The 27485-nt window shown below is 40.8% G+C and overlaps 2 protein-coding genes across 17 annotated transcripts in view; one reads left to right on the top strand and one right to left on the bottom strand.

The window, feature by feature from the left end:
- Positions 1-3138, top strand: part of NCF2 (neutrophil cytosolic factor 2) — a 46591-nt gene extending 43453 nt beyond the window's left edge. For 3 of the 5 annotated variants that reach the window (XM_061383441.1, XM_061383443.1, XM_061383440.1), the window contains 2 exons: positions 159-336; positions 523-2588. In XM_061383441.1, coding sequence (XP_061239425.1) covers positions 159-336; positions 523-779 — 435 coding nt within the window. In that variant the 3' untranslated portion in view covers positions 780-2588. The other 2 variants (XM_061383445.1, XM_061383444.1) reach the window with 1 other exon arrangement.
- A 1064-nt stretch (positions 3139-4202) lies between these two features.
- Positions 4203-27485, bottom strand: part of SMG7 (SMG7 nonsense mediated mRNA decay factor) — an 85995-nt gene continuing 62712 nt past the window's right edge. For 2 of the 12 annotated variants that reach the window (XM_061383422.1, XM_061383423.1), the window contains 15 exons: positions 23512-23674; positions 23008-23164; positions 20031-20101; positions 18358-18418; positions 17095-17214; positions 16010-16436; positions 14040-14184; positions 13189-13571; positions 11950-12321; positions 11058-11207; positions 8986-9066; positions 8344-8503; positions 7518-7688; positions 7257-7402; positions 4203-6617 (listed from right to left, as the gene is read on the bottom strand). In XM_061383422.1, the coding sequence (XP_061239406.1) occupies positions 6504-6617; positions 7257-7402; positions 7518-7688; positions 8344-8503; positions 8986-9066; positions 11058-11207; positions 11950-12321; positions 13189-13571; positions 14040-14184; positions 16010-16436; positions 17095-17214; positions 18358-18418; positions 20031-20101; positions 23008-23164; positions 23512-23674 (2721 nt within the window). In that variant the 3' untranslated portion in view covers positions 4203-6503. The remainder of the gene's footprint in view (positions 6618-7256; positions 7403-7517; positions 7689-8343; positions 8504-8985; positions 9067-11057; positions 11208-11949; positions 12322-13188; positions 13572-14039; positions 14185-16009; positions 16437-17094; positions 17215-18357; positions 18419-20030; positions 20102-23007; positions 23165-23511; positions 23675-27485) is intronic. The other 10 variants (XM_061383424.1, XM_061383428.1, XM_061383425.1 and 7 more) reach the window with 6 other exon arrangements.

Genomic DNA, 27485 nt, shown 5'->3' with positions numbered 1-27485 from the left:
AAAGTATACACCAGGTCTATGTTTGGCACTGATCACAAACTTGGCTTTGAGTTTATATCCCAGGTGCTACATTGACATTTTGCTGATTGATTCCTTCAGTGATGTTCAATGTTCATGGCAGGAAGTTAGGAAAACTAATAGGCCCTTTACTATTTCAGGGTGACCAGGGCTTTCCAGAAGAACCCGAAGAAAGCAAAAAATCTGATGCTAATAACCAGACAACAGAACCTGAGCTTAAGGAAGGGAGCAAAGTGGTTGCTCTCTTCAGTTACGAGGCTACCCAGCCAGAAGACCTGGAGTTCCTGGAAGGGGACGTAATCCTGGTGATATCAACGGGTAAGTGCTACTCCTGGAGTGCAGAAACGAATGCACACGTTAGCAGCAATAAATACAAGTACAGAGAGAAGAAAACATCAATCAGCCGCAAACTTTAGCCAATGGTTTCAATTTCCTTCCCAGTTCTTAGTGGGAGGGAACAAAACTGAGTGTGTTCACCTTTCCATCTGTTGCTCTCCTGGGCAGGGAAGCAACCAATGGCAGACTTGAGTCACACATTAAAGACTGTTTTGGAAGCCACGGGTTCTCACACTGGAGTTAATGGATTTGAAGAGGGCTTCAACCACTGTGTGTCTGCACCGAGCCACGTGATAGTGATGTTTTGCAAACTACAGGTCTTTGAATTGATGTACTTTTTGAAGATGAGGGAAGAAGGGCATACATTTTGCCTTAAAAACAACTATTCAGAATCGTGCTCTCTGCTACTTCCCAGGTTGTTATAAATCAAAAACAGTAAAAATTAAAATAAGTGGAGGGTCTTAATTTACTGCTTCTCAAACTTAAGTATGCTCATGCATCTTTTGTAATTTGTTAAAGATTCTGATTCAGGTCTGGGGTGGGGCCCGCTAATCTGCATTTTTAACCAGCTTCCAGGCGATGCTGATCTACTGACCATACTGAGAAGCAGCATTCTATTAATAACTCATGGTTTGACACTCTTCTTTCTTTACCTGGTAACAAGAGTCATATCAAAAGTTTCATTCACATGGCCGAAATCCTGTACGTTAGCAATGCAAAACAGTGAAGACAGAACACCATTATCAATTGTAACAGAAAATTAACAGATTAAGAAATAAGCGGGAGATTTTCAGGTTAGTGGGGGTGAAGAGTGAGTATACCAGACTGCAGCAACAATATAAGAAGTGAAAAACAAACAGGGTGCATGGATGGTGCGTATATTCTAAAAGGGAGAATGGAAACTCAGTTATGAGAGTTGGATTTAACTCCCCAAGCCATTTTTTAAGTGTCAGTACCAAGCAACTGGCGAAATTTGTTTTTCAGGGGTGGGGATGAGATGAAGATGAACAAATGCTCTGAAAAGTCTTCTGAGTAGATATGGAGAGAAGGTGGTATACTCTTTACTGGGATTTGTATAGAAGTTTAAGTTGGTTTAATTCAGGAAGTATCTATGTAAGATTTTGAAACTTTCGTAACACATAGGGAAATAGAATTCAGCATAAACATTGTATAGGGCCGAGGGGTTGAGTTCAGTTGTATTCAAGTTATGAGATGGTTTTATTCCAAAAGTTTCTCAAATTTTAAATGTGAACCCTCTGGGGAACTTGTTAAAATGGATTCCGAATCAAGTTTGGGGTGGGACCTGAGATTTGGCATTTCTAACAAGCTCCCAGGATCCAGCACAACAAATGCTGATACTCGTTATCATAGAAGAAAGAATCAAGACAAGAGTTTGCAATTGGAATTCCCTTGGGTGAACTCGGATGCCCAGCCACACTCCACACTAATGGACAGTTTCTGGGGACAGGATCCAAGTACCACATGGTGTTGCTATAATATCTGATGGAGACATGTTACATCCAAAGATGAGCCTCTGATCTAAACAGCTTCTATGGTCTCTTGGATAGGCTCTAGAATAGGTCACAGCTACCTAAGGTGTCTGATATTTAGTGGCAGAAATGACCCCGAACAAGCTATTAAATCTCTTGTGTCTTCTCAGAACGTAGACTGAGTTACGTTCCCCTGGAATGTAGCTTTTAACCACAGAAAACTTAAAATGGGAATATTATCTATAACTGAGTTATGAAGTCTATGCACATACTTTATTAAAGTCTCAAAATAGGTGCTATGAAAACTCTTGTATTTTATAAACACGGACTGAACCCGTCATTAGCTCCAACTCTCAATTCTTTGATCATTCACTAGTGAACAATCATTATTTATCTATTAACCAATGGCATATCCCTGTCCTGTAATCAAAACAAAGGTTCCCAACAAAGCTAAAACTCTATGTTAAAAAAAAAACAAACCACCTCATACATAAGGATTCATTGTTTAATTTCTTTCACTTTGGTAACTTTTTGAAGACTCTCATTTTTCTGCATTTTACTTCTCTGTGTCTAAAACAGAAACCAATCATGAGATAGCGCCTATGTTTGCTCTTACCAGTCACTTTTCCAATGTTGACTTTTCCCTGTTGGCACAACTGGGGGTGAAGACAGACCGACCCAGTTCTGTGTGGACTACGTGGGTGAGGGACTTCTCCTATCCTCATTGTAGAAGTCAACGTATACTTTTCCTTTTATCAGTGAATGAAGAATGGCTGGAAGGGGAGTGCAAAGGGAAGATTGGCATTTTCCCCAAAGCTTTTGTTGAACAACATCCAACTACAGACTTGGAAAGCACGCCCGGAAGAGTCTAGGATGTTTCACAACCTACAATGTTGAAGAAAAGGAAGTACTATTGCTTACAAGGTTTGGCATGCCTCTGCTATACATTTGAGAGACACCTCTGGAGTTATTAATTCATCCATTAAAGTATTAATCCATCATCAAGTAATATTCATGAAATAAATATTAATTCATTTAACTCTTCCATTAAAACTTAACCTATTAGACAATGACGTGAGAACTTACAATGATTACCTTGAAGACAGGGAGGGGTGGTGGTCGGAAATGTCTGGAAGAGGGGGGTCTTCTAGGCTGCAGAAAATCTGTTTCTTGCTTGGAATGCTGGCTACCCAGGTGTGTTCGGTTTGTGAAAATTCACCGAGCTGTATACTTACTATTGGTACACTTCTCTCTATACGTGTGATGACTCAATAAAAAATGTACAAAAACAAGATACCCAGAGTGCAGGCCCAAGACCTGAGTATAAGTATCCCCACTCCTACACCGTTACTATCACAAACTCCCAGGGACTGAGGTAACTTTACAGGTAGTTCAGAAGATGTGAGCATGCACGCCTGCACACACGAAACTAACATTTTGGGGACTGAAAGTCTCGCTGCTTAAACAGAACCTAGACTGAGTTATGTTCCCCTGGAATATAGCTTTTAATTTCACAGAAAATTAAAATACTGGAACTACATCCCTTGGTTTCTTCTCATGGAAGGCACCTGTTACAGAGCTCAATGGAGAGCCCACGCACTGACACTTGGGTGAAAAGCCCCTTGGTTTCTTCTCATGGAGGGCACCTGTTACAGAGCTCAATGGCGAGTCCACGCACTGACACTTGGGTGAAAAGCGGCCGCGCTCAGGAAGCCAGGCGCTTAGTGCTGTCCCTCTACATCTGCTTCTCAGGATTAACTTGGGTGAGTTTCCATAAATTCCAAAGGCCTGGCCTCAATTCCCCTTCCTCTTGCGGAATATTCTGTTAACAATTTTTCAAGTGTGTAGGTGCTTATGAAAAGCACATTTAGGAGACAAACCGTGGACTGAATCAACATCAGTGTGAAAATGCAGCTGGTGGCTGTGCACACACAGGTGAGGTGCAGTGTTGGCTCACGCACACAGTGAAGGCCAGCAGGCCACCGCTGGAAATCAGGGGACACAACTTGAAGAAAGACAACCCCAGAGCAGAGAACGCCAAATACTGTTGCTGCTCATCACACTGAGTTGACTTTACTGGGCCAGTAGGATACACGGTCTCTGAGCTGCCTTATTAAGGGTGATAGTAAGGATAAAAATGCTGAGTTGTTAACGCCTTTGCACAAGCCACTCTTTATTAGAACCCATCCTTTTTTGTAATCCTGCACATCGGTTTGAAATATTACTAAAAACAAAAATAACCCTGAAGCATATTCGATTTTTGACCTTCTTTCATTCCCCTAGATGACTTGTGAGTAGTTTAAATTTGTTAAGTTGGATTTTCTTTCAGGATAGGAAAGAACAGTCTCTACACAGATCTGGTTGGAGAGAACATGGTTTAATTAAAGGCAAAGCTGATTTCAGCAGCTGCAGGTCTTGCACAGACAGACCAAAACAAATAAACAAAAACAAAAAGAAACACAAAAGAAAGTTTGCTACACAGAACCAGTTTCTGATGAAGATTCTCCTTTCCCTCCTCATTACTCCACACTGAGGATGATAAGGCGAGGAACCCCGCCCCAAGAGTCAAAAAACATTCCAAACACCAAATTCTCATGCAGAAATGGGGCTGCAGACGGGACGTGGGCACTGCGGGAGCGAGACGGCGAACCTGGTGGGCGTGTCGAGGGTGCAAGAGTTGGTGACAGTTCAAACACTGGAATGTTGCAGCTGCCTGAATGCAGAGCTCAAACACACAAAGTGGGTAAAGGCAGCAGGGAAGGAGGCTCGGGAGGGAGAGGATGGGAGGACGGTGGTCACGGAGGAGGGGCTGGAGAGAAGCACAAAGGGTTTCATATTGCCATTGGGTGGGGGACTGCACCCTTTCAGACCTTTCAAAAAAAAAACAAAAAAAAACAAAAAACCCCAAACACCGTGTCAAACTAAAAGAGCAATGATGTAAGCATTCGGACTCCAACCACTCTCTCGGAAGAGCAATGAGCATGAATCTCACCCCCTTTCATTGCTGGGGTTGCCCAGACTCCAGTGACGACCGGGGCTCCTGGATGTGCTTTGCTCTGTAGCTGTTTTCCAGCTCTTGAGTCCCACGCTAGCTCCACACACTCACACGCACCGCCCCTCCCCTCCAGGGAGCAGACGGGCCAGTGTGCACACACACAAACACTCACACACACACACGAGCGCGCGCGCGAAGGAGAGCCCTCCCAGAAAACAAACCCTACACTAGCACAGCAACTGGACATTTAGATTGTTTCCATAATTTCCCCTTAAAATATTACTTTGCCAGGAAATGACTATCAGAAATGCTGTCCTTCTGTTTCTACACAAGAAAAATCTTCAGTCCTCTTTCCTTCTAATAAATATCAGATAAAAAGTTTCTTTTCCTTTCTTCCGCCTTTTCCAGAATGGACTCCGTTGTGTTTTCCTTCTGTGCCTGATGCACACGTGTCTGTGTCGCCTTGAATTTCACTCTGAAAGTGGAGGCTGGGAGACCACAGCCGGGCAGGGGCCTGGCTGCTCAGTGGGCCATGCGCATGCCGCCACTTCCTTCCTCTTCAGACTGTCTTTTGGGCCCCAACTGCTGGCCCCCATGCTGTTGCTTGTTGGCGAGATGTTGTACACATTAGGAATAAAAACGATTACAGCACACAGCACAGGGTAGAAAGGGGGTGGAGGTAGGGACAGGAGGAGGTGGGTGGTAAGTAGGATGGGGGCACAAAAACCAACCAAACAAAAAGTAACCACACTGAAAGCTTCTACCTATTAAACTGTGTCAGGCCATGAATGGACTAGCCTGCCTGCTGTGGGACTGCCTGCGACACTACCGTAAGATGGACAGGAGTCACAAACGTTCCTTTAGAGCCCTACGGCAGTCCTCGGCTAGTCCAGCCCAGCACCACCAGCCATGCGGCATCCTCAGTGGGGGCTCGAGCACCTACAGAGTGGAGGGCATTTCCGGCTGGAGTCTCCAGGCTAGAGGAGGGCCCACCAGAACCTTCCGAGTCCAAGCAGAGGCCGCGTCCTCGCCCTCATGGACCGTTTCCACGGGCTGCAGAGGTCGGTTTCCCCATCCTGTCACCACCGACCTCTCACAGGAGCAGTGCACGGGGTTTTTCCTTGCTACACACTGACTAGAAGAAGCACATCTGTGTATGGAAGAATTCAGTGTGATATCTTACTACTGAGAGTAACAATAATAAAAGATGTTCAGGAGTAATTTCAACTACATTCTCAGTCAGCAAAGCAATCATTAATGGATTCCTATTTTATTCCCCAAAGAGGAAAAAAAAAGGACTGAGAAGTTCCCATTGGCTTCTCCCATCTGCCTTCCCTTCTCAGCTTTCACTTCCCATGTGGCTGGGGACATGCACGATGGAGAAGGTGAGAGGCGGTGATATCAGGTAACTGAGTGAGACAAACAGCAGTTCCTCTCCCCCTCCGGAAGGCCCCGGGGGGACGGAGAGTTCCTGATGGTTTTTTCTTTTTGTTGCACTGCGGACATTTCGTGCACACTCAGCGGGCTGGTGGAATACTTACACCCTCTCAACAGCGAGACACAGAAAAGAGGGCTGCCACCTGCAGGGGACTGCGTGGGTCAGTCCTGCAAACCCAGCATGCCATGGTTTATGGAGCCTTCATTCCCAGGGTGCCGCTCTGGCCTCAGTGTGGAGGGTTCATGGCGCCTTGGCCCCGCTGCTGTTTCTGCTTCTGCTGCATTAACAGCTGCTCCAAAGCGGAAGGTCCAGGATGCATCATGGAACTGGACCAGATAGACTGAAAAACAGCCCAGAGCTTGTCAGCAGAGGTCACATGCCTGGTTGTCTGAAAGGGATCTGATTTTCAATCCCAGCCAAACATAAAGGTGTATATGTCCCAAGATCCCCAAACCCTGAAAAAATCCAGCTATTACAAGGAGTTGTTGTAAGACCAGGTCCTTCAAGACTGGTTAGTTAGTTCTCATTAAGATCATTTTAAACCAGAAAAGGTGAAAGTATGTTTTCTATAAAGTCTTTTTACTAAAACTCAGCTCCATGTGAGAACAGACACTGACTAGAAAGGTTTTAGGCCGGCAAAACATTTATGAAATTAGATATCCTTCTTTTACTTGTTCAGAAAAGGAGTAAAGAAAATATTTCAAGATGAGTCAGAATTTTCTTAATCTTAGAATCCAACTAAAACCTTCATGTCTGTCCCCCTGAGGATACTGGTTTATCACTAGTGAATTCAAAAATTCAAAAAAAAAAAAAAAAAAAAATCCTTTTAAAGAATCTTATAATGCAGACCATGCTTCTAAGACTTTGCCAGATATATAGTATGAATCAAATAATCCTAAGGGCCTTAGGAATAAGACTAGCTATTTATGTGACTGAAAGCAGAGATATCTCGAATGGTTCTTGTTCCTGATCCACTCACCTTTAGGCTTTCCATGAGGACAGCAGAGGAATCCTCCATGGATGGGCCATGGCCTGTCCAGGAGCCACTTGGAGTGCTGGCCTGATGCCAACTGCTCTCAGAGGATGATGTTGCTGAGAGATAATCGATGCCAAACCCACCCATGGCTAGGAATGAAGAGAAAAGAATAATTCAAGAAGATGTTCTTTCACTGCCAAAGGTCCAGGAAGGACACAGAGTAAGTTAGTTCACTTCTGCTAAGCAATGAAGACTGGATCTCACCTGGCTTATCAGTTTTCCACCGGTCTGCAGTTCTCCTATCCCTGTTATCTGGAGTCCCAATGGGTCCAAAATTGGAGAATGGGACAGAATTGTGGTTGTGTGTTGGAGGGGAGCTTGGCAGGCTGCTTGGGTTGGAGGAATGAGGAGATTGGCTGGCTGGTGTTGAATGATCTATTGAATAACAGCAACGCAGGACATTAAATAGAGATGTTTCACAAACATACCAAGAATGAAAGTTTCCAGTAGATTTGATCACTTAAATTCTCTTAAAAATAACCACAGGGTTTCAGGAGAAAGGCAAAATAAAGGCCCCCAGAGGGACCCTGCCAGATGTACTAGTCTGTCTTACTGTACATGTCCAAGACACGTTCCTTACCTTAAAAATAAAAATGTAGACAGTTTTGTCAAACGTATGCACTGTTTTGGTGTGCCTGTTTCAGATAAGTATATACTGGTCTTCTCTATCAGAGCAGAATTGCCTAACCGTAAGAATTTTCCTGCAAAGAATGAATATCTACAAATAAAACTAAAAAACAGCTGCAAACCTTAAGATAAAACTCATATTTTTCTCCCTTACAACTGTGCTCATTACTGAGAATGTAAAACAGCTTTTTTAAATGGCATTTATTATGTGAACCAGCTCACCAGGCTTTTTTACACCCCATTTTCCTTCAGAAGTTACTTTAAAAACAAATACAAACGACAACAACAATAAAAATCATAGTAACAGACAAAACCCACCAAATACATAAAATTATCAAACCACACTATCTTTTGAGTGTACGGCTAATAATGCAAAGTCTATAATGTAAAGACTAGTCGATACCTGAACTGGCAGGAAGAGATGGAGACCATGGAGTCCCTTCAAAAAGCGAATACAGTGATGTTTCCTGGGGAGCCATTGAGGGATTAAGTTCTGCTTTGGAGCTGGTTGTCAGGTTCTTCCCGTATACCTCATTGAACACACTGTTATTTGGGTATCGTTCCTGAAAGACAATGACCACCGAGTGAACAGACTCACTCCAATGAAAGAAAATGTAGTGTTCATGCACGTGGATGCTTGATGGATCTTCAGACTTTCTTTGCAAGACAAACTTTTGAAGTTTGTCTATGTTTCTTTCAGTTTTCCTGTTTTTATTCATTTGCTTTTTACTTTCCCTCACCCTTTATCCTGCTCTATGTAAACCGCCCAGGTTAAAAAGTACGAATAATTTACTTGGCTGAACAAGAGAGCCCCAAAGATTTTATTATTAATGAGAAGTCAAACAATTCAAACTTACAAAAGTCTCCAGTATACCCTAATCAAAGCGGGGCAGGGGGCGGGGTGAGGGGGAGGTGGAGGTGGTAAAATCAGATACCTGGAAAACACCAATATATGGAAGAGAAAGGAAAGAGAAAAACAGATGTATTGAGATAGACTGGAAAAGAAAACGCTAGCCCACAGCAGGATGCCTCACTGTTTACGCACCTGATTGAGGGAGAATCCGGTGAGGGACAGGAAAGAGGATGAATGTGACATGAGCTCTGAGGGCTTCTCCAGTAAGGATTTCTTCATAGTCCCAGAGGGAAAACAAAAGATAGTTAAATTATGCTTTCCATTTTCTTAGTACTAATTTTAAAATACCATACAAGCAAAATAAAAGACCACAATTTAAGAATATCTGTATTCACCTCTCTTGTACAAATTAAAGCTTAGAAAGTATCAATTCAATTTGGATTAATTTTTATTAATACCATGGTCCCACTAAGGGCCAGTCGTCACAGGTGAGTCAGACAGAACCCTCCTGATCAGTGCTTCTAACTTAAGCACAGAAATCCTGGCAGGGACCCCGGAAACTGGCAGTACTGAGTATTCACTGGGTAAGAACCTCAGGAATCCCTGTCACTAGCTGCATTTAAAATACTCTCAAAACAAGACACTGAGCTGATCAAACACTGTTTTCTTCCTAATTTGTTGCCCCCTTGCTAGAATCTTAAAAAACGGACATTAATGACTTTAAAAAAGCCTTTAGATCCATTTGACAACTGGTTTTGTTAGCATGGTTCCTAAGCAACTCTATCTGTGGTACGTATTCAAACACTTGCTAAAGTCAAGTTTACATTTATTGGTCCTTAAGAAACTCACTGATTAAAAAAAAAAAAAAAAGCTGAATCTCTGATGCTCACTATCACTGAACTGTTGGTCAACAAAGCATTTATTAAACACTTGCTACATGAAGGCACTGTCACACACATGACATCATTAATGATGTTAAATACAGGAAGGGCTATAGTTAAGGTTGTTTTTTTTTTAACATGACAAAACCCCACTAAAAGCACCCCCCTCCTTGTTTCATCATTAGGGTCATTTCCAGCGGAGAAGGTAAGCACAACAAGAATTAAGGGATTAGGAAACAAGTGAACAGAAAGGCGCTCTGCCCGTAGGCCCTTAAGCCACCCAGCAAAAAAAAAAAACAAAACAAACCCACAAAAACAGCAAGAAAGGCAAACAGGTAGAATCAGCAGTTTAGCAGCTGGGCTCTCCACGACCTCTAGGCGCTGTCACCACACTACTACCATCTCGGTGTCCAGCGGATCTTTTATTCCTGCTCATTTGGGGAGGGCGGGGAGTGGGAGGTCTGTGTGGCCACTCACTCAGAAAAATTCTTAAGGGAACTTCAAGTGCCAGAGATGGCAGTTTCTGTCAGGAGAGCCATTAAGCTTTTATTTCTAACACTAAAATCAGTGCACTTTAGTCCTGTGAACGTTCTCTTACCTTGTGTTTATGGGAAAGAAACAGCAAGAAAGTGGAACTCAAAAATGTTTCACACTTTATTAAGATCAGGGAGGGGGGAAAAAACCTCCTAGCATACTTCTTTCTTGCAGTTCCCAACCTCAGTAAAACATGTAAATAATGGCATCCTTTGAAATGCAGACTGGGATACAGAAGATTATTTTTAAAAGATACTACTAATCAATTCTGAGACCTTATCTCTGTGCTCACTCATTGATGGTACTCCAATCATGTTTTTAAATAGAGTCCTCTTCATATTACAAATCTGGCTCTGAATTTAGATCAGGGCTCTTAGTTAACCAAACAGAAAAGAACCACTTACTGTTCAGTAAAATCAATCTAGAATATTTTTATTCAGTAAAACATCTGGAACTTTATTTCATTTCATATTTTGAATACATGAGGAAAAATCTCACTGTTCCTAAGCAAGATTAAATGACACCTAAAATTCCTGGGTCCAGGTGGAAATGACACCTGAAAAGGAGGTTAATTTCCCAGCATTACATCCTGTGTGTGCCCAGCCCTGCAGGATGCTCTCTGGATAACATATATTACAAAGCTACAAGATTTGAGGAAACTATGGGACAGAAAAGTTTTACCACATTTTACTGTCATGTGAATCTTAGTTTGGGCAATCAGGACATAAGCTTTAAAATTCTGGTAAAAAAAGGAAAGCCCTAGAAAGATGAAACTACCTATTCTACTACAAAATCTCAGAAGAAAAGGCAGGGGTTACAGCAAGAAAAAGAATTACATCAAATACATACAAAGAGGCTTCGTCCAGGAAGAGAGGCGAGAGGCCCCAGCAGAGCTGGGTAAAGATCAGGAGGGTTAGAAAAAATCAGCTCTTCCTCTTCCTCCAAGGCAGCCAGACTCTTTAACAGGTCCGGAGGAAGCAGAGGGGAGCCTTTGGGGTCCTAGTGACAGAAAGGATCACAGTGAGATGCAATGTGGGATGACAAAAGCACAGCGGAGTAGTCGCATCATTAGGGGGATGAAGGCAGGTAAAGTCAAGGAGGAAGCTGTAAGGAACAGAAGACAGCGCTATGCAAAGAGGAAAAGGCTTCCAAACACCGAAGCAAGGTGACACAAGGACAATGAGAAGGAAATATCAAGACAGCAGAAAGAGGCAAAGACAGTGGCCAGCAGAGCAGAACACAAAAGGCTAGTGGACAGCCAGCGCAATGACGCAAGGCAGCGAAGAGACGAGCGTATCTTGGGCTAACGGAGAAACAGCTTTTTTTTTTAAAAGGTACCAACACACACCTGTTTCTCATGAGTAAAAAGGGCAAAGACAGGGAACTCCACCATCAAAGGTGACAGGCTAAATTTGTTCCTCTCAGAAAGCCACTTGCTTAAATATGCAGTAAATCTACTTTTAAACTTAGAGGATTCAGCCCAACTGAGAGGAGCTTTGTCTCAGAATTCTCTAATGCGCTGCCTTAGAGATTCCTGCACATGGTCCTCTCTGCCAGACCGTCACAGTTCAACGTCAGGAACGGCGTTCTTCAGTTTCCCCAAATCTACGTGGTGTGAAGAGGGCGCCAAGAGCTGTACCCACTCACTCAGTGGCGGTCTGTAGCACTAACGAAATCAGAGGGACCTTTAAACATCCACCTGAGATCTCTGAAGTGCCTGGTGACAGGGAAGGACACGCACCTCAAATGGCATCCTGGGCACAGGGTCCTGCTCTGGACGGAAGACTCCCGGGGACCGTTTGCCCCTGCGGTCCACACTGGCTTGCTGTGCCATCACAGCTCTGTTATCTGCAGCGCTGTAGGAAGAATCCCAGTAGAACTCCGGGATCTTGACTTCTGAGGGGTTATGGTTATATGGCTCCATGGGGAAAGGCTTCATTGTTTTCTCGAGAGGCTGCTGCTGCCTTACAGGAGGTTGCAACGACGGCTCAAACAGTTTTATGGGGTCTTGGGTTTGAAGGTAGTAGGGCTGTTTCACAGGCATGATTTTCCCTAATGGGCCTTGAACCTGAGGGGGATTCCACAGCTGTTTGGAGGCATCTGCCTGTTGATACTAAAAAAAGAGATGCCTGGTTCACCAAGATGAGGATAAAAATGCAATGTTACTTCACTCAGGACTCACAGAGAGAACTTGAGAGATTTTACCACCAACAAAACTCCGGGTCATGCAGGGTTCTTTGCTCTTTAAGTTTTTCAATAAGCAGAGCTTTCTGGGAATAGATTAAGGGCACTGAGTTCATATTCTCTTTCAATTCCATTATTAAGAGGTTTAATAAATGAGGCTGTGAGTGTGGGTGGGTGGGCATGCATCCATTTCCCCTTCTGCTTCAAGTGCTGCAGGATGATGATACTTAAGACTGGTGTCACAGTTCTCTTAACATCTCATCAAGAGCACGATTCTGTTTCCCTTCTGTAGTTCAGGTTTAAATATGGGAAATTATTTACAGAAAATCCCTTTCTATAAAGCCAACAAGCAGTAGCAGGAAAGTATGGTAGGTAATATCTATTCTCCTTTACAAAAGTAAAAAGAACAACTGAACTTTCCTCAACAGCAAAGACTGCTGTGTTCCCATAATCATTACAAGTCTAAGAAAAAAGTAGCTGAATGCTTTTGTTTTTTAAATTGGAGGATAACTGCATTACAATGTCGTATGCTTTCTGCCATACAACAACCTGAATCAGCCACAGGTACACATACAGCCCCTCCCTCCCACATCCCACCCCTGCCCCACCCCATCCTACCTGCCCACCCCGTTCCACCCTCCCCAGGTTGAGCTCCCTGTGTCATAAAGCAACTTCCCATTAGCTCTCTATTTGACTGAGGGAGGTGGATTAACTAGTACTTTGAATGAACTTGACACTGAATGATTCCAGGTGCTCCTCTCCTCACCTCAGCTGGAAGCACACACAACTAACTCACCTGCTGGAATCCAGAGTGGTGAGGAGGACTTTTCCCCAAAGCCGGCACAGCTTTTGTAGGGGACTGTTGCTGCTGAGCTAGAGCTTGAACCTGCAGCTGGCCTGCAGTCTGTGCTGCTGGCGGAGCTGGCAGAGGTGGGAGGGGCTGCTGGGAAGGTGGCTGAGGCTGCTGAGGTCCCTGGGTCACTGGCCCTGGTCCGGAGGGCCGTTGCTGGCTGTAAGGAATGTGGGACTGTTTCCCAGCTTGCACCTGGTTTCCTGGTGGAGAGTGAGCTGTAGGCTGAAGAAAGGTTCCTGGGACAGAAACACCAGCTGGGAAGGTGTAACCTGAGCCCATAGAAAATGCCACAGGAGGGGGGATAACATATGTTGGGGGCGGGAACCCTTCAAAACAGAAGAACATCGTTTTAGTTCTAAGGAAACTTAGCAAACGAAAGACAAAAATTAGTCATCTGGGGCTGGGGTGGAGAAGAGGTTTTCTAATAAATCACGAAAGACAGGTATCAAGCATCAAGTAAGATGCAAGTGTCAACCTTTAACCCGATTTCAAGAATTAAATACAGATTACTGCCTGCTACTTCTATCCACTGAGGCAACTGGAGTGTCCTAAAGGTTTCTCGGATGCCATGTTTAATGACAGGCACTCCTACGTAACAACGAGCACGCACTTGCGCATAAACTACAGGCAAATGGCTCAAAAATCATTGAAACCTTAGGGGAAAGAGAACTCCTTATACCTTTTGATATTAAGGATTTAGTCATGTCCCGCAGAGTCTAGAATTTCTCAGCAGGTGAACAGAAACTCCTACACAGACGGAATTCAGCAGAAGACATTGCAAAACATGTATTTACCTGGCCGGCTGGGAAGAGGAGGGAAGGCTCCAGGGTGATGAATGGGGATGAACTGGGAGTTACTTGCTTGACTTGGGGTTTGAGTTACAGGTGTTTTCCTGGCTTCAGACACTGGAGTCTTTCTTAACTCTGTCTGAGATTTTACCTATGACCAACCAGAAGCAAGACTACCTATAATAATCTGAAACTCAAATGAGACAGAAAGCAGCACCTACTCTAACAAAGGATTTAAAAGCCTATGTTAAAAAAAAAAGTAAAGTACATGCTTATTCACTTCACCTAAATTAAAAATGGGAACATCAAATTACTTAAATACCTCAAAAAGCTGTTAAGGGCTTAGTTTTACTTGTATAGTTATTCTGCTTTCACAAAATCACAGAAGTACGAAATATGGAAGAGGACTGAGAACTGATTTCTTTTATAAATGAGACACCCAATGCCAACAGGTTGAAACAGTTGCCTATTATCTTAAGCCAATGTTATCGGCCCCAGGGCCCTGTATTCTCTAATTCATTAAGAACATACATGAATTGATAATGACCACTAGCTCACAGATGAGACACTTTGGCCCTCAGTGTAACTTCATCTGGGAGGCTTTAAAGGTATCAGTCAAGCATCCACCCTGCAACCCTACCACCCCCAGAATAAATGAGGATACTTTCAGCAATAAAAAAATCAGGCCTGAGATTCTACACGTGGTGCCAGAGAAGCAGATGCCATATGCATTGCTCAAGTAATATAAACATGAATAAAATGAGGAAAACTGGCAGCATTTAATAGAAAACTTAGGATGAGGTACAGAGGGTGGTGATACACTGATTATTGTCAGGCTTTCTTTAATCACAGATACTCAGATTTAAAAGGGATGAGAGACTGGAAGAAGATTTCATTTTCCTGGACCTTTCTGGGAGGCAGTTGCAGAGGATGAAGGCAGAGCAGGCAGGAAACAGCTGAGCTCTTTACCCTAAAACGCTGACCTCTGGCTTTACAGCTCTTTCGGCGTTTGTCCCTTGCCTTTCCCCAGCGCCTCTCTCTCTCTGTGCCTTTCCTCAATTTCTACCATGTTCTTTCTCTGTTTCTCCCCCTACTACTAGTATTAAAATGGAACTATTATGCTCTTTCCCCAAAAAACCTTGTAAGGGAAATACACTGTAGATACTGTTTATCTGAAAGCAGCTTTCAAAAATGTAAGATTCCTCATGCCTACTGTAAACAAATATATTTGCCAAAATGTGTTCAATGAATCAAATGGCTACAAACACTGGTGGTATTAATAAGACCAGCACAGAGTAAAGACCTTTTTCTGTTTATATGAAATCATCTGTATCTCTTTGGAAAGATACATACATATATATATATATATATATAAACAAGTCACTAATAACTGAGTAGTGTTTATCTTTCCCCAGCAGGAGACTTGGATTCTTGCTTTACAAATTCTCATGAGTCAGGATAACACTGAGGTTATACAATGCTACTGGCTGGGGCAGATAGAAATGTCAAGGAAAATCTTTTTCCAAAAATGTGTTTCATTTTGTATAGTGAATCTGGGGGGAAAAAAAAACACAAAACCCCACGAAACACCACTGTGTAAGCCTCAACATACTCAACTATGTGGGATCTATAAAGATCTCAAATTTTTAAAAAATCGCAGTTATAGCTCCCAAAGAAAATGTAATTATTTATGAAATCGAGAGCTCTGCAACTGGGCTCATTTCCTACTACTTAAACTGGAGAGAACTGACAGAGATGTCCAATCAGGTTAGGATTTTTTCACTCACATTACAACTTCTGTGAACTGACAAGAGTACAGATCTACCATGGTTCTTCACATTACCTTACTATGCAGCCTTCTTAGAGTGCACGGAAGCTTCCAGAATAGCCAATTCTCAAGGGTCTAGGAGCGAATGGAACGCTTGCCTTTTGTGTGAGCCTTCCTCTACCTGCTTTACAGTTCAAACGCAGCTTACCTGCACTGCCACACCCTGCTTCCCTGTTTCCTGTAACTTTTCTAAGGTGCATTTCTTGGTTTCTGTTCTCCTCTTGTTGTTGTCCTTCTTTCCATCATTCTCAGTTACAGCTACTCCTTTGCTATAGTCCCTCCTCACCTCTTTGGGAGGAAAACTTCTTCCTTGGTCTCTGCTCACTTCTCGTGGCTTCATGTTCTCTTTGAAGGTGACCACTGGTTTCTCTCCTGGGTCGCAGTTGTTGCTTAGATTCCGGCCTGTAGATAGCACTGATTTCAGTCCTGGGTTCCCGTCAGCTGCCAGGGACTCTATGATGGTTGTGTCTTGCAGAATGAGGTTCTCTTTGGCTTCACTGGGGTCTTCCAGTATTAACTCTGGGATTTCTGTGATAAACAACAATTTCCCTACCTCATTTTCACACTGAATCAGCCTAAAAAAGTAAAAATAAATCCATATATGAAACACATAAATCAAAAACAGTTAACAGCTGAACTTTGTATGGGTCCCACAGCCTTAAAATGTGGGAAACAGCAGGATGCAATAGCATGGACTTGGGGAACATAAACAGCAGTTCTGTAGAAACTCACATTCTCATTATGCTACCACACATCGCCACAACACACGCCTAGGCCCTTTTACCATTTTTCTAGTAAGTACAGTTACATCTGCTCAGCGTGTTTTAAGCACAAGACACCAGAATGGGCCCTTGACGTTCCTATTTTATACGTGTGAAAACTGAAGCTCAGAGATGCACAAGCATCATCCTGGTCCGTCTTGACTGAAACTGACCACCATGCATGCCCTTGTCAACACAAATCACCGTGACTGTGAACATACAATTTAGTTAAGATTTATACGGATGTTCATAAATTGGAGAAGCATCTCGTAATAAATAGGGGAGACAAGGCCAATTCCTCTAAAAGAGGCAGGGTAATGAGAAGACAGAGATTAAAGAGATTCTAAAGATCACTAGGGTCATAATCCGATGCTGTGTTCCCAACCTTTTGACTTAAGAGTTTACAATCAATAGCTTTATACCAAAGTGTAAAACTCATATGGGGTGTGTGTATGTATCTGATGAGGAATACCTTGGCTGATTATCTGCAATCCATTTGCCTATAGAGATCAAACGCTGCTGTCGTATTTGTCGTTGCTGACCCTCTTTGTCTCCTGTAATACCCTGGTGACCTTTGGAAAAATCCAAGTTCCTAAAATTGACATAAGCAAATTATAGAAAATTAAACCTAACGAACTGCAATGGCTTCAGATTTTTCCATACAGGTTAGCTATTTGCTGTAATTAGCTGCATTTGCTTGAACTTATTCATACTCTTAAAGACTGTAAATACCATGAAACAAAGCAATATTAATGTGAGATTTTTATTTATATTTCACTTTCTCATGGAGGAGTTGAAATAAATCACAATGTTTTATTAGGAATGACTTTTTTTTAAAATATAAATAAAGTTTTTATTTAACAGTAAGCTCACATTGTAAGTAACTTACTTCAAACAACCATGGCAATGCTAGAGTCTCTGAGGTATCTATTCTAACAGATAGTATTATCTATTCATTTCAAGGTGGCCCAATCTAAATCAGAAAAAAATGAACACATACCATAAAGTGTACAGAGCAAAAAACTCACTGACATTAGAAAAGTAAGTCAACCTAAAAAGTAAGGGTTTTTCAAATTTCTCTTTAAGCTATCTTAAAAAAAAAAAAAAAAAAGCAGCAGCATCTAAGAACTTCCAGGCAGTAGGCCAGAAACTGAGGATACAACGATAAATAGTCTCCTGACCTTAAGGAACAAATAATTATGATTTAATCCGAAGAGATAAAAGCTAAGCAAAGAATAAGAGAAGCATTATAAAAGAAACATTACTGTCTTCTGATAAGCTTTGAAAAGGTTCACAAAATAAGTGATACCTGACCTGGACCCTGGACAGGTATGGTTAAGAGCTTACAGATTAGTAAGTAAGGGAAGGATGAAAGAGGAATGTGAACTTTTCAGGCACAGCATGAACAAAGTTTTGGAGGAATAAAAATACAGAGCTATTCCAGTACAGGTCACAGTTTATGTATAACGTGTAGCTACTGGAGGGGGAAAGGGGTGAAAGTCGCAGGAAATATGGCTGAAAAACTAAGCTTTTGGACATTGAGATAAAAAAGATACTTTAACAACTGGGGATGTGTAAATTGAAGTTTTCTGTACTAGTAATGGGACATCATAAAATCTATACTTTATAACTGCAGAAGCAGAGTAAAAATGGACTAAGGAGAGAACTTTTAAGTAGGGAAGTACATTAGGAAGCTTTTTTATACTCTAGGTAAACAGTGACAAAGGCCACCTACCTGAAAGAAGGTCTCAAAGCCAAGAATCCTTGTAACTCAAACTCCTCTGGAAGTGGTGTTGCTAGAGAACGGCAGAAATCAAGACTTGTAAACATTTTAATTAAAATATTATTGTTCAGCAGGATATTGCTTCCTATATTAAAAAAAGAATATTTTCTAGACAGAAAGAAAGATTAATGCTCATAGTTCTCTGTTCCTCTTTATAGTTACTGTGATAAAATAACTTACCCGTGAAGCCCCTACCTGTGGCCTCTGAGCCCGTGACATTGCCCAAGACTCAAGGCTGAGGAGGATGGGTACGATGGACTATTTTTTCCCCTAGCAGCCTTAAAAATTCATAGCTTGATCCATTAATCACAATGTTTAGATTATCTCCTTGTTAACTCAAAGCACTGAATATCAACATTACATCACCCAGGAGCTTGTAAGAAATACAGAATCTTGGGCATTATCCCAAACCTACGGAATCATAAACTGCATTTTAACAAGATCCCAAGTGATTCATTTGCAAATATGATGCTTGAGGGGCACTGATCTAATAGAAGAAAAATAATCAGAAAGGAGTCAATTACAGTTTGGTCAATGCAGTGCTACTTATAATGGGGCAAAGTTTTAAGCAAATGGATAATGATTAAATAAATTATGGCACAGCCAATAGGATGGACTATTAAGCAGCCTTTAAAAATCACGTTCCAAAATGTTTAAATGACAAAGAAAAATTCTAACAGTATCTCGTTAAACTTATAAAGCGTGTGTGTGTGTGTGTGTGTGTGTGTGTATGTGTGTGGCTTAGTCGTGTCCACTCCCCATGGACTGTAGCCCAGACTCCTCTGTCCATGGAATTCTCCAGGCAAGAATACCAGGGTGGGTTGCCATTTCCTTCTCCAGGGGATCTTCCAGACCCAGGGATCAAACCCGGGTTTCCTGTATTGCAGGCAGATTCTTGTGGACTATATCACATAACTTTAATGATATGATATCAATCACATGCAGGTATGTGTATGTATGTACAAAGAAGTAAAAGCCTCAAAGAAAGAGTATCGTGAATAGTACAGAGAGTATTTCTGTACGAGAGAACTAAGGGGGACTTGTGTTCTTTATGTTTGTATGTCCCAAATGTCCTGATAAGCAAGTATTATTTTGACAGAGTAATGTTGTTCACTTTAGTTCCCCCAAAAAATAACTATTAAGAATGAGGAAGAAGGGAAGATGGAAAGAATCTGAAAACACTACTCTCTGGACTCCTATTCAAATGAAGCAGAACAGGAGAATAAGCTGAGAGAATTACAAGAGGATTATTATCTCTATTTCCACCCACTTAACCAATGCAAAGCACAAAGTCTCCTCTGAGATACTGAATTTAAAGTCAAACACTTAAGAACAAAACCTTGTTTTTCTCTGGCCTTAAGCCCACTATTTACTTCCTTTGTGGCTCAGCTGGTAAAGAATCCGCCTGCAATGTGGGAGACCTAAGTTCAATCTCTGGGTTGGAAAGATTCCCTGGAGAAGGGGAAAGGCTACCACTCCAATACTCTGGCCTGGAGAATTCCAAGGACTGCATAGTCCACGGGGTCGCAAACAGTCGGACACAACTGAGCAGCTTTCACTTTCACTAAGCCCACTGGTAGTGACAGAGAACAATGTCAGCAACACAAGGTTAAGGGAGCTCTTACCATTAGTACTTGAAAGATCTTCTTCATGGGGATGGAAACTGTTCAGAAGAGAAATTAGCCACGGCCAAATGCTGTAAATTAAACAGATAGTTCAGACTTTATTTTTGCATGAGAAACCAGAATGCTAATAAGCCATAAAAATGTTACCAACAGGACCTAGACTATGTATTTTTCTCTTGGTTTATCATTTTAAATGCTGTTATGATTTCCTAAAATATAATTACAAATGTGTCTAGATAAGATACACCAGAAGGGCCAAACTTCTATAACAGAGACCTACTACTGCAGATTGGTCCCCAGGTTCCTAATTTAACAATCAGAAAAACTGACTTGTCAGTTTTATTCACTGAAAATGGATATTTACTGAGAAACCTTTGACCAGAGAAATAGCACATTATGTTTTTATATTTTTCACATACATTATCAGTTATGGAACCCATTACTAGTTCTTAATCTGTGACAGGGGATGTGGTTACATCATAGTCATATCACATTAAAAGTGATGAATATGCCTTTTTCTTTATGATATAAAAAAGTTCACATTGTTACAATGTCCTTACCTCTGTCTCCTAACACAAAACCTTTGCCAAAGTTTGCAAAATATTAAAAAAATATTCTTAATACTTAGTTAAAATATTAAAAATAATTACAATCTACTTAAGATAATATTAAGATTTTCTAGAAATATGTAACCACCATGTTGGTAAAAGAGTGTGGCTTTAAAAAAATTTAAAAAGCCCAGGGTGAGTTGCCCAGGATAGAGAGATTGGATGCATATCATCACATCAGAGAAAAAACCTGGAAGCTGACAGCTGTACACTTTAAAATATGGGAATACGCTACTTTAAAATATATATAAATGAATAATATAGAAAAAATATATAAGGAAACAACATTGAAGAATAAATGTCTGCTACAAGCCTTTGAGGATGTAATGAGTTAAGAGACAGTTGAAAAGGAAGGTTAATAACCTAAAAAAGCATGCTAGACTAGAACAATGTCTCTATGCAACAAATATGAAATCTCAAGAAACAGACAAAAAAGAGTATAAGAAATGACCTAATGATACATTGCTTTACCCCACTGTGGGTTACTTAAGTCTAACTCTGCTTTCTACAAAGAAAAAAAAAATCACTATTTCATGTACTTATCAGTCTAAGAGAACATGTTCTCAAAAAAGTATAGAAGAAAACAAGTTCTAGAAATTTTAATGGTCAAAAGCAAGAAACTGAAGTTTACTTGAAGTTCAGAAAATTGTTTTTACCCTCATTTAAAAGATATGAGGATTACTACACCTTGATGTATCTGACACATTAGGAAAATCTTCAGTTTTAGAGAAATACCTCAAACAAGCTGAAAATGAGTAATAACATACTTTAAGATAAAATAAAATACCTGCAAGGACATAATTTAAAGATCCCAATAAATCTGAGAGAAGAAAGGGAGAAGAGTAAATGATACGGAAGAAAAAGGAAAGAAGTTTGAAAATAAAGCTATTTCTTCTGGTTGAATATCCTTTGCGATGATAAGAATGCACAGGGAGTTCCCTGGCAGCCCAGTGGTTAGGACTCGGGGCTGTCGCTGCTGTGACCCAGCTTCAATCACTGGTGGGGGAACGAAGATCCTGCAACTTATGTGGCACAGTGAAAAAAAACTAAAAAAGAAAAGAAAAGAAATGGGAATGCATAGAATGGGCCTAAAAAATCACTCACTCTATAGGAACAAAAAAAAAAACTAAATAAAAATACCAATGCTTTTTCCATAACATTACTAATACAACTTACTAAACCAAACACAAGTTCTAAAGTACACATGATAAGGAAAAAGGTATAGCTTCTGGTTAAGAAATGAAAATTCTGTGCAAGAAAACACTATCTAAAATATAACTTTACTACCTTGGCATGAAAAAGAGAAGTGTAGTATGCTGTGCTTATGTTGCTAAACTCTGTTCATGACAATATCAAAAATGAAGGCACTTAAAGTTAGATTTGAGAGGAGAAGAGGTAAGACAAGCACAAAGTAAGAGGGATCATGGGGTCCTGAATGTGGCTAGGACATTTTTCAGGTTGTGACCTTGGTCAATACGTAGATGCTGAGCCACAAAGTAGAAATTTCAGAGACTCTCCCAATATCCACCATCAAAGTATGCAGGAGAGAAGCTTCTCACTCACTGCAAAGCCTTACTGCAGGTATTTATTCTATTGTTGTTTAGGGGCTACGTCATGTCTGACTCTTTTGTGAACCCATGGACTATAACCTGCCAGGCTCCTCTGACAATGGGATTTTCCAGGCAAGAATACTGGAGTGGGTTGCCATTTCCTTCTCTAGGGGATCTTTCTGACCAGGGATTGAAACTGCGGCTCCTGCATTGTCAGATGAATTCTTTACCAATGAGCCACCAGGGAAGCCCATTTATTCCTATGGCCAAAGGTAAACTGAAAGCTTTCATTTGTCACTGTCTAATGAATAATTCCTAAGAACTGTCAGGAATATTCTGAGTAGAGATTACACGGAAAATCATGAGAGCCCAAATAATAGCCAATTCTCTATGCTTAGAACAAATATAACTCAAACTGGGTGTTACTGAAAGTCAGCAGCAAACAGCTTAGTTAAAAAAAAGAATGGAAGAAGTAAAAAATCTCTTCCCTTCAATTCCTAAACAGAAAATTGGGGTGTATTGTAATGAATAAGAAACAAACTATTTCATTTTGCAATGTGAAAAATGCCTTTCCCCAGGATGACAAGCAGGAATGCGGGAGCACACAGCGAGTCAGAAATCTAAGACTGTGCCTCCCATGAAGAATTCAAACAAGTAAGTGAAAAGCTTACAAAGAAGTCTTCAGTTCAATTTCTAGAGAGTAGGTGGAAAATACAAGTCCTCCACTGTTCCAATATTGTGTTAGAAGGCAGTTTCTACATATCTGTGGATATCAAACAAACAAAGCACACAGCTAATGGGAAATTCCAAGATACTTACTACTGTCTTTCATCCACCACTGCCTCCTGAAACACCCTGGGTCTGAGTCTCAGCCAGTCCATGGACACCTTGACGGCAGGTAGGGGATAGGCATTGTAGGATTCCTCCTGAGACTTGTTCTGGAGAGGACACTTGCACAGGATGCCAAGAAAAGACACTTAAAGAAAAAATGTGTGCACAAAGAATAAAATATTTGAAATTGTGTACCAGTCCAAATTAAAATATTACTACGAGCCTTGGGCTGTATGCTACTTAACACTTAAATATCTTACAGCTTCCTTCTAAAAAGACATCTTCTTTTCTACATTAGCAATGTCACAGATACAGTTGATGAAGGGGATGTCAGCAGATAAAAGGAGAGAACTTAGGGTTTAGGCCTCCTGATTCAGTATTACGAAATAAACACTTTTTCATGTTACTAATGGTTTGTTGCAACGATGAAAATGTCAAAGTTCATGCTTCCCAAAAAAGATGGCACAGGAAGTTAAATGATTTAATACTCACTAAAGAGGGCCAGCAACTGTGTCCAACACAGCTGCTCATCTTGGCTATAACTATGCTGCTCCGTTTCGTTGCTAAAGTCACGAAGATGATGAAGTTGAAACAGGTTAATGACAGTGACGTGAACTAACTGCTGAGAGTTGAAAGCTTTCTGGAATAGCAGCCTCTATAAAAGAAGACAGGAATACTGAATATATTATCAAGAACTGAAGCTGTCTTCAGCACAATTAAACTGGCAGTCTGCATTTAAACCACAACGGTAACATTTATAGATGAGTATTTTAATTGAATATGATGCAGTCTGATGTTTCTCATGTTGACTTTCTGCCCTGAAAAGATTTAACCCAGTCACCACAGAGCTGTTTTTTTTTTGTTTTTTTTTAACAATGCTTTTTACTGCAAGAAACTATATTTTTTAATATGATCCGAGAAAAACTTTTTAGAGGACTATTAATAAATTTATACATTTTAATTCATCAGAAGCTATTTTATAAGAGATGGAAACATACTAAAATATGAAACCAGGACCAATGATGACAAAATAGGTGCACATAGTGAAAATCAAAATTTCAAGTAAGAAGAGGCAAAATGCATGTTTCTGAACTCTTGGCATGTAACAAATGTCTTCCAAACTTGGTCATAAAGTTTACTCTTTCAAAGGCTTGACACATTTAAAGAAATTTATTTATAAATGAGATATATAGCAAAAACATATCTGAAACACAGGGTAAAGGATAATCCAAAGCAATCATTAACAAGTATTATAGGCCACCTGATGCGAAGAGCCAACTCATTTGAAAAGACCCTGATGTTGGGAAAGATTGAGGACAGGAGAAGAAGGGGACGACAGAGGATGAGATGGTTGGATGGCATCACCAACTCAATGGACATGGGTTTGGGTGGACTCCGGGAGCTGGTGATGGACAGGGAGGCCTGGTGTGCTGCGGTTCATGGGGTCGCAAAGAGTTGGACATGACTGAGTGACTGAACTGAACTGAACAGGCATTTGTACAAATAATTATACTGACACGTTCCTCTATCAGGAAAGCAACGGCCTTCACAACCACATTTCTTTGACTTAAGAAGTGTATGCTCACAGTGATCTGCTGAGCATCCCCGTGAGGAAGGCTTCACCTGCATGCTCTCAGCTGCCTTAACTTCATCACCCTGCTACCTCAATATGTGCAGTAGTGTAGAGTACTCCCACAGAAAACAGTTTTCCAACACAAGTTCCTGACAAACTTGATAGCTATTAGAGACGACACCCTGGTTTCACCTTACACTTCAGCCACGGCCAAATACCCTCCCTCCCCAGGCCAAACTTCTGGAGAAAGTGGGGTTCACCGCCACTAGCCTTATGATGGGAAATGGATTATGTCACTTACACTTCTACCAGCAGTGACAAGAGATCCTACCATCTCAGAAATTTATAGCTGCTTGTGTCCAGCCTATTCTGAGATTTTTTTTTTCACCATAAAGAATGTGAAACATCCAGAATAAGTTCCATAATTCTAACAAGATCTTTCACATTATCATTGGAAAAAACACAGTTCTATTTCTCTTTAATTCTATTCTCCCTATCATCCTGCCATCTGTCTTTCCAGTATGTACATCAAGAATGCTTACTCCTTTTCAAATGGCATCGACCATTTTTCTTTCCTTTACTCTGAATATCTTGAAATGTTATTTCGTTCCCAGAGTGTTCCTATAAAACTCTTCTTTCGTTTTCTACATCCAACTTTACAGATCAGCTGACTATTTACATAAACACCTAAGACTGGCATGAGAATATTGTTTTTCAAGAAGTGTGCTTTTCTATGAGTATAATTTATAGTAATGTATCCCTTGTATCTATAAATCCAGTGGCATTTATTTTAGAAGGCAATGTTCTACTGAACAAAATTTTTTTCCTAGTTTATGTACAGAAACATAGCATATGAAAGCAGCCTAGGACTAGCAAATGATAATGCAAGTTCATGAAGGTACAGACTGTGTCCTGTTCTCCTCTATATCTCTAAGAGCTTAGAGAAGTGAGAGAAGTGCAGAGTATACAATAGGACTCAAACACTTAGTGAAGGAATAACCCATACTTTTAGAAATACATAACTATTAAGTTGTAATTTCATAACATTTGGATTGCATTTTAGTAACAGGTTAAACTGGGACTGACTTTTTGTTACTCAAAGACACTTGCAACGCAGTTAAGGATTATACTGAACTAAATACTGTTAAGAAACAGCACACATTTAACAGATATAAAAGCCGTGTATCTCAGTTCCTAAACCCAGATCTTAAGTCCTCCAATGAGGACTTAAGGACCTCTCAAGTTGGTACATGTTTCTGCTTAGTAGGTAAAGACTTGCTGGTAAGACAGATACACTGAGATTTACATGTGGATAATACTAATTATCTGTAAAAGCTTTAGAAATACTTACTCAACTATGCTAAAATTTCACTCCAACAATGTTCTTCTGACATTTCAATACTGGCTAAGGTTTAAAATAGATCTGCCTCATACTATGTTTAACTTCAGAGTGTTGGAATAATACTTTAAAGTGTTATTTTAGCAATTGCCCACATACACCCACCAGAACTTCACATGCAAAAATATATATCTGAAGACAGTATTAGTGTCTGAGGTTGAACCAAATTGACTACAAAATTGACTAGCTTCTATATGAGAATGACTTAGAGAAGATCTCATGAAGGTAGGTCCCCCCTCCCTCCCCATTTACGGAGTATATCTTGAATAGAATCAGAGTTGGAAGCAATCTCAAAAGATCACTTGATCCAACCCCCTGCTATTCAATGAGACTGCACCTAAACCATTCAAGAAAAATGGCTGTCAATCTGACTTTTAAGCTCTCAAAAGAGAGACCTCCTAGTAAGCCCCTACAGGTCTCTATTTAAATTTTAAGATTTTATTTCCGACCTCAGGAAGACAAAGATGTGTTCTTTTAAAATAATCCTTCATATATCTGAAAACTTACAATGAATAATATTTAGACTTGTTTTTCTAGGCTGAACAGCCTAAGGCTTTAAAAAGTTGGTTGTTTCTTTCATGTACCCAACCCCATAAATCATGGGCTAAGTTTAAATAGGTCACTAACAGAAGCAGAGAACAGCAGGGGACTCTAAAAGCTTATTTCAAAAACAAACTATGTCTATTATAGTTACTTGGTATAATCTCTTACACATAAAAAGTATCAACTAAAAAATGATTGTCTATAAAAACTATTTCACACTGATTTTATCTGGCTAATTTACTGTCTTTTAACTAAGTTCTACAATCTCTGGAATGTGAAACCTCTATAATACTTCATAGACAATTTCCCGGTTACAGACAATTCCTCAGTTCAGTTCAGTTCAGTTCAGTCGCTCAGTCGTGTCCGACTCTTTGCAACCCCATGAATCGCAGCACGCCAGGCCTCTCTTTCCATCACCAACTCCCGGAGTTCACTCAGACTCACGTCCATCGAGTCAGTGATGCCATCCAGCCATCTCATCCTCTGTCGTCCCCTTCTCCTCCTGACCCCAATCCCTCCCAGCATCATAGTCTTTTCCAATGAGTCTACTCTTCGCATGAGGTGGCCAAAGTACTGGAGTTTCAGCTTTAGCATCATTCCTTCCAAAGAAATCCCAGGGCTGATCTCCTTCAGAATGGACTGGTTGGATCTCCTTGCAGTCCAAGGGACTCTCAAGAGTCTTCTCCAACACCACAGTTCAAAAGCATCAATTCTTCGGCGCTCAGCCTTCTTCACAGTCCAACTCTCACATCCATACATGACCACAGGAAAAACCATAGTTACAGACAATTCCCCAAGTGTATAGACACTCAAAAGTAACCTAGGAATATGTTCTTTGAGACTGTCTTGTTCACTGTTGATTTCAGTGACTAAAACAGTGACTGATAAATACTAGTCAAATATTTGTTGAATAAATGAACTAAAAATAAAACAGTTAATTTTAACTCCTCC

Source organism: Bos javanicus, chromosome 16 (genome assembly GCF_032452875.1).
Source record: "Bos javanicus breed banteng chromosome 16, ARS-OSU_banteng_1.0, whole genome shotgun sequence".
Taxonomy (NCBI): domain Eukaryota; kingdom Metazoa; phylum Chordata; class Mammalia; order Artiodactyla; family Bovidae; genus Bos; species Bos javanicus.
Note: the sequence above shows the minus strand (reverse complement) of the source record. Positions and strands in the feature narration are given on the sequence as shown.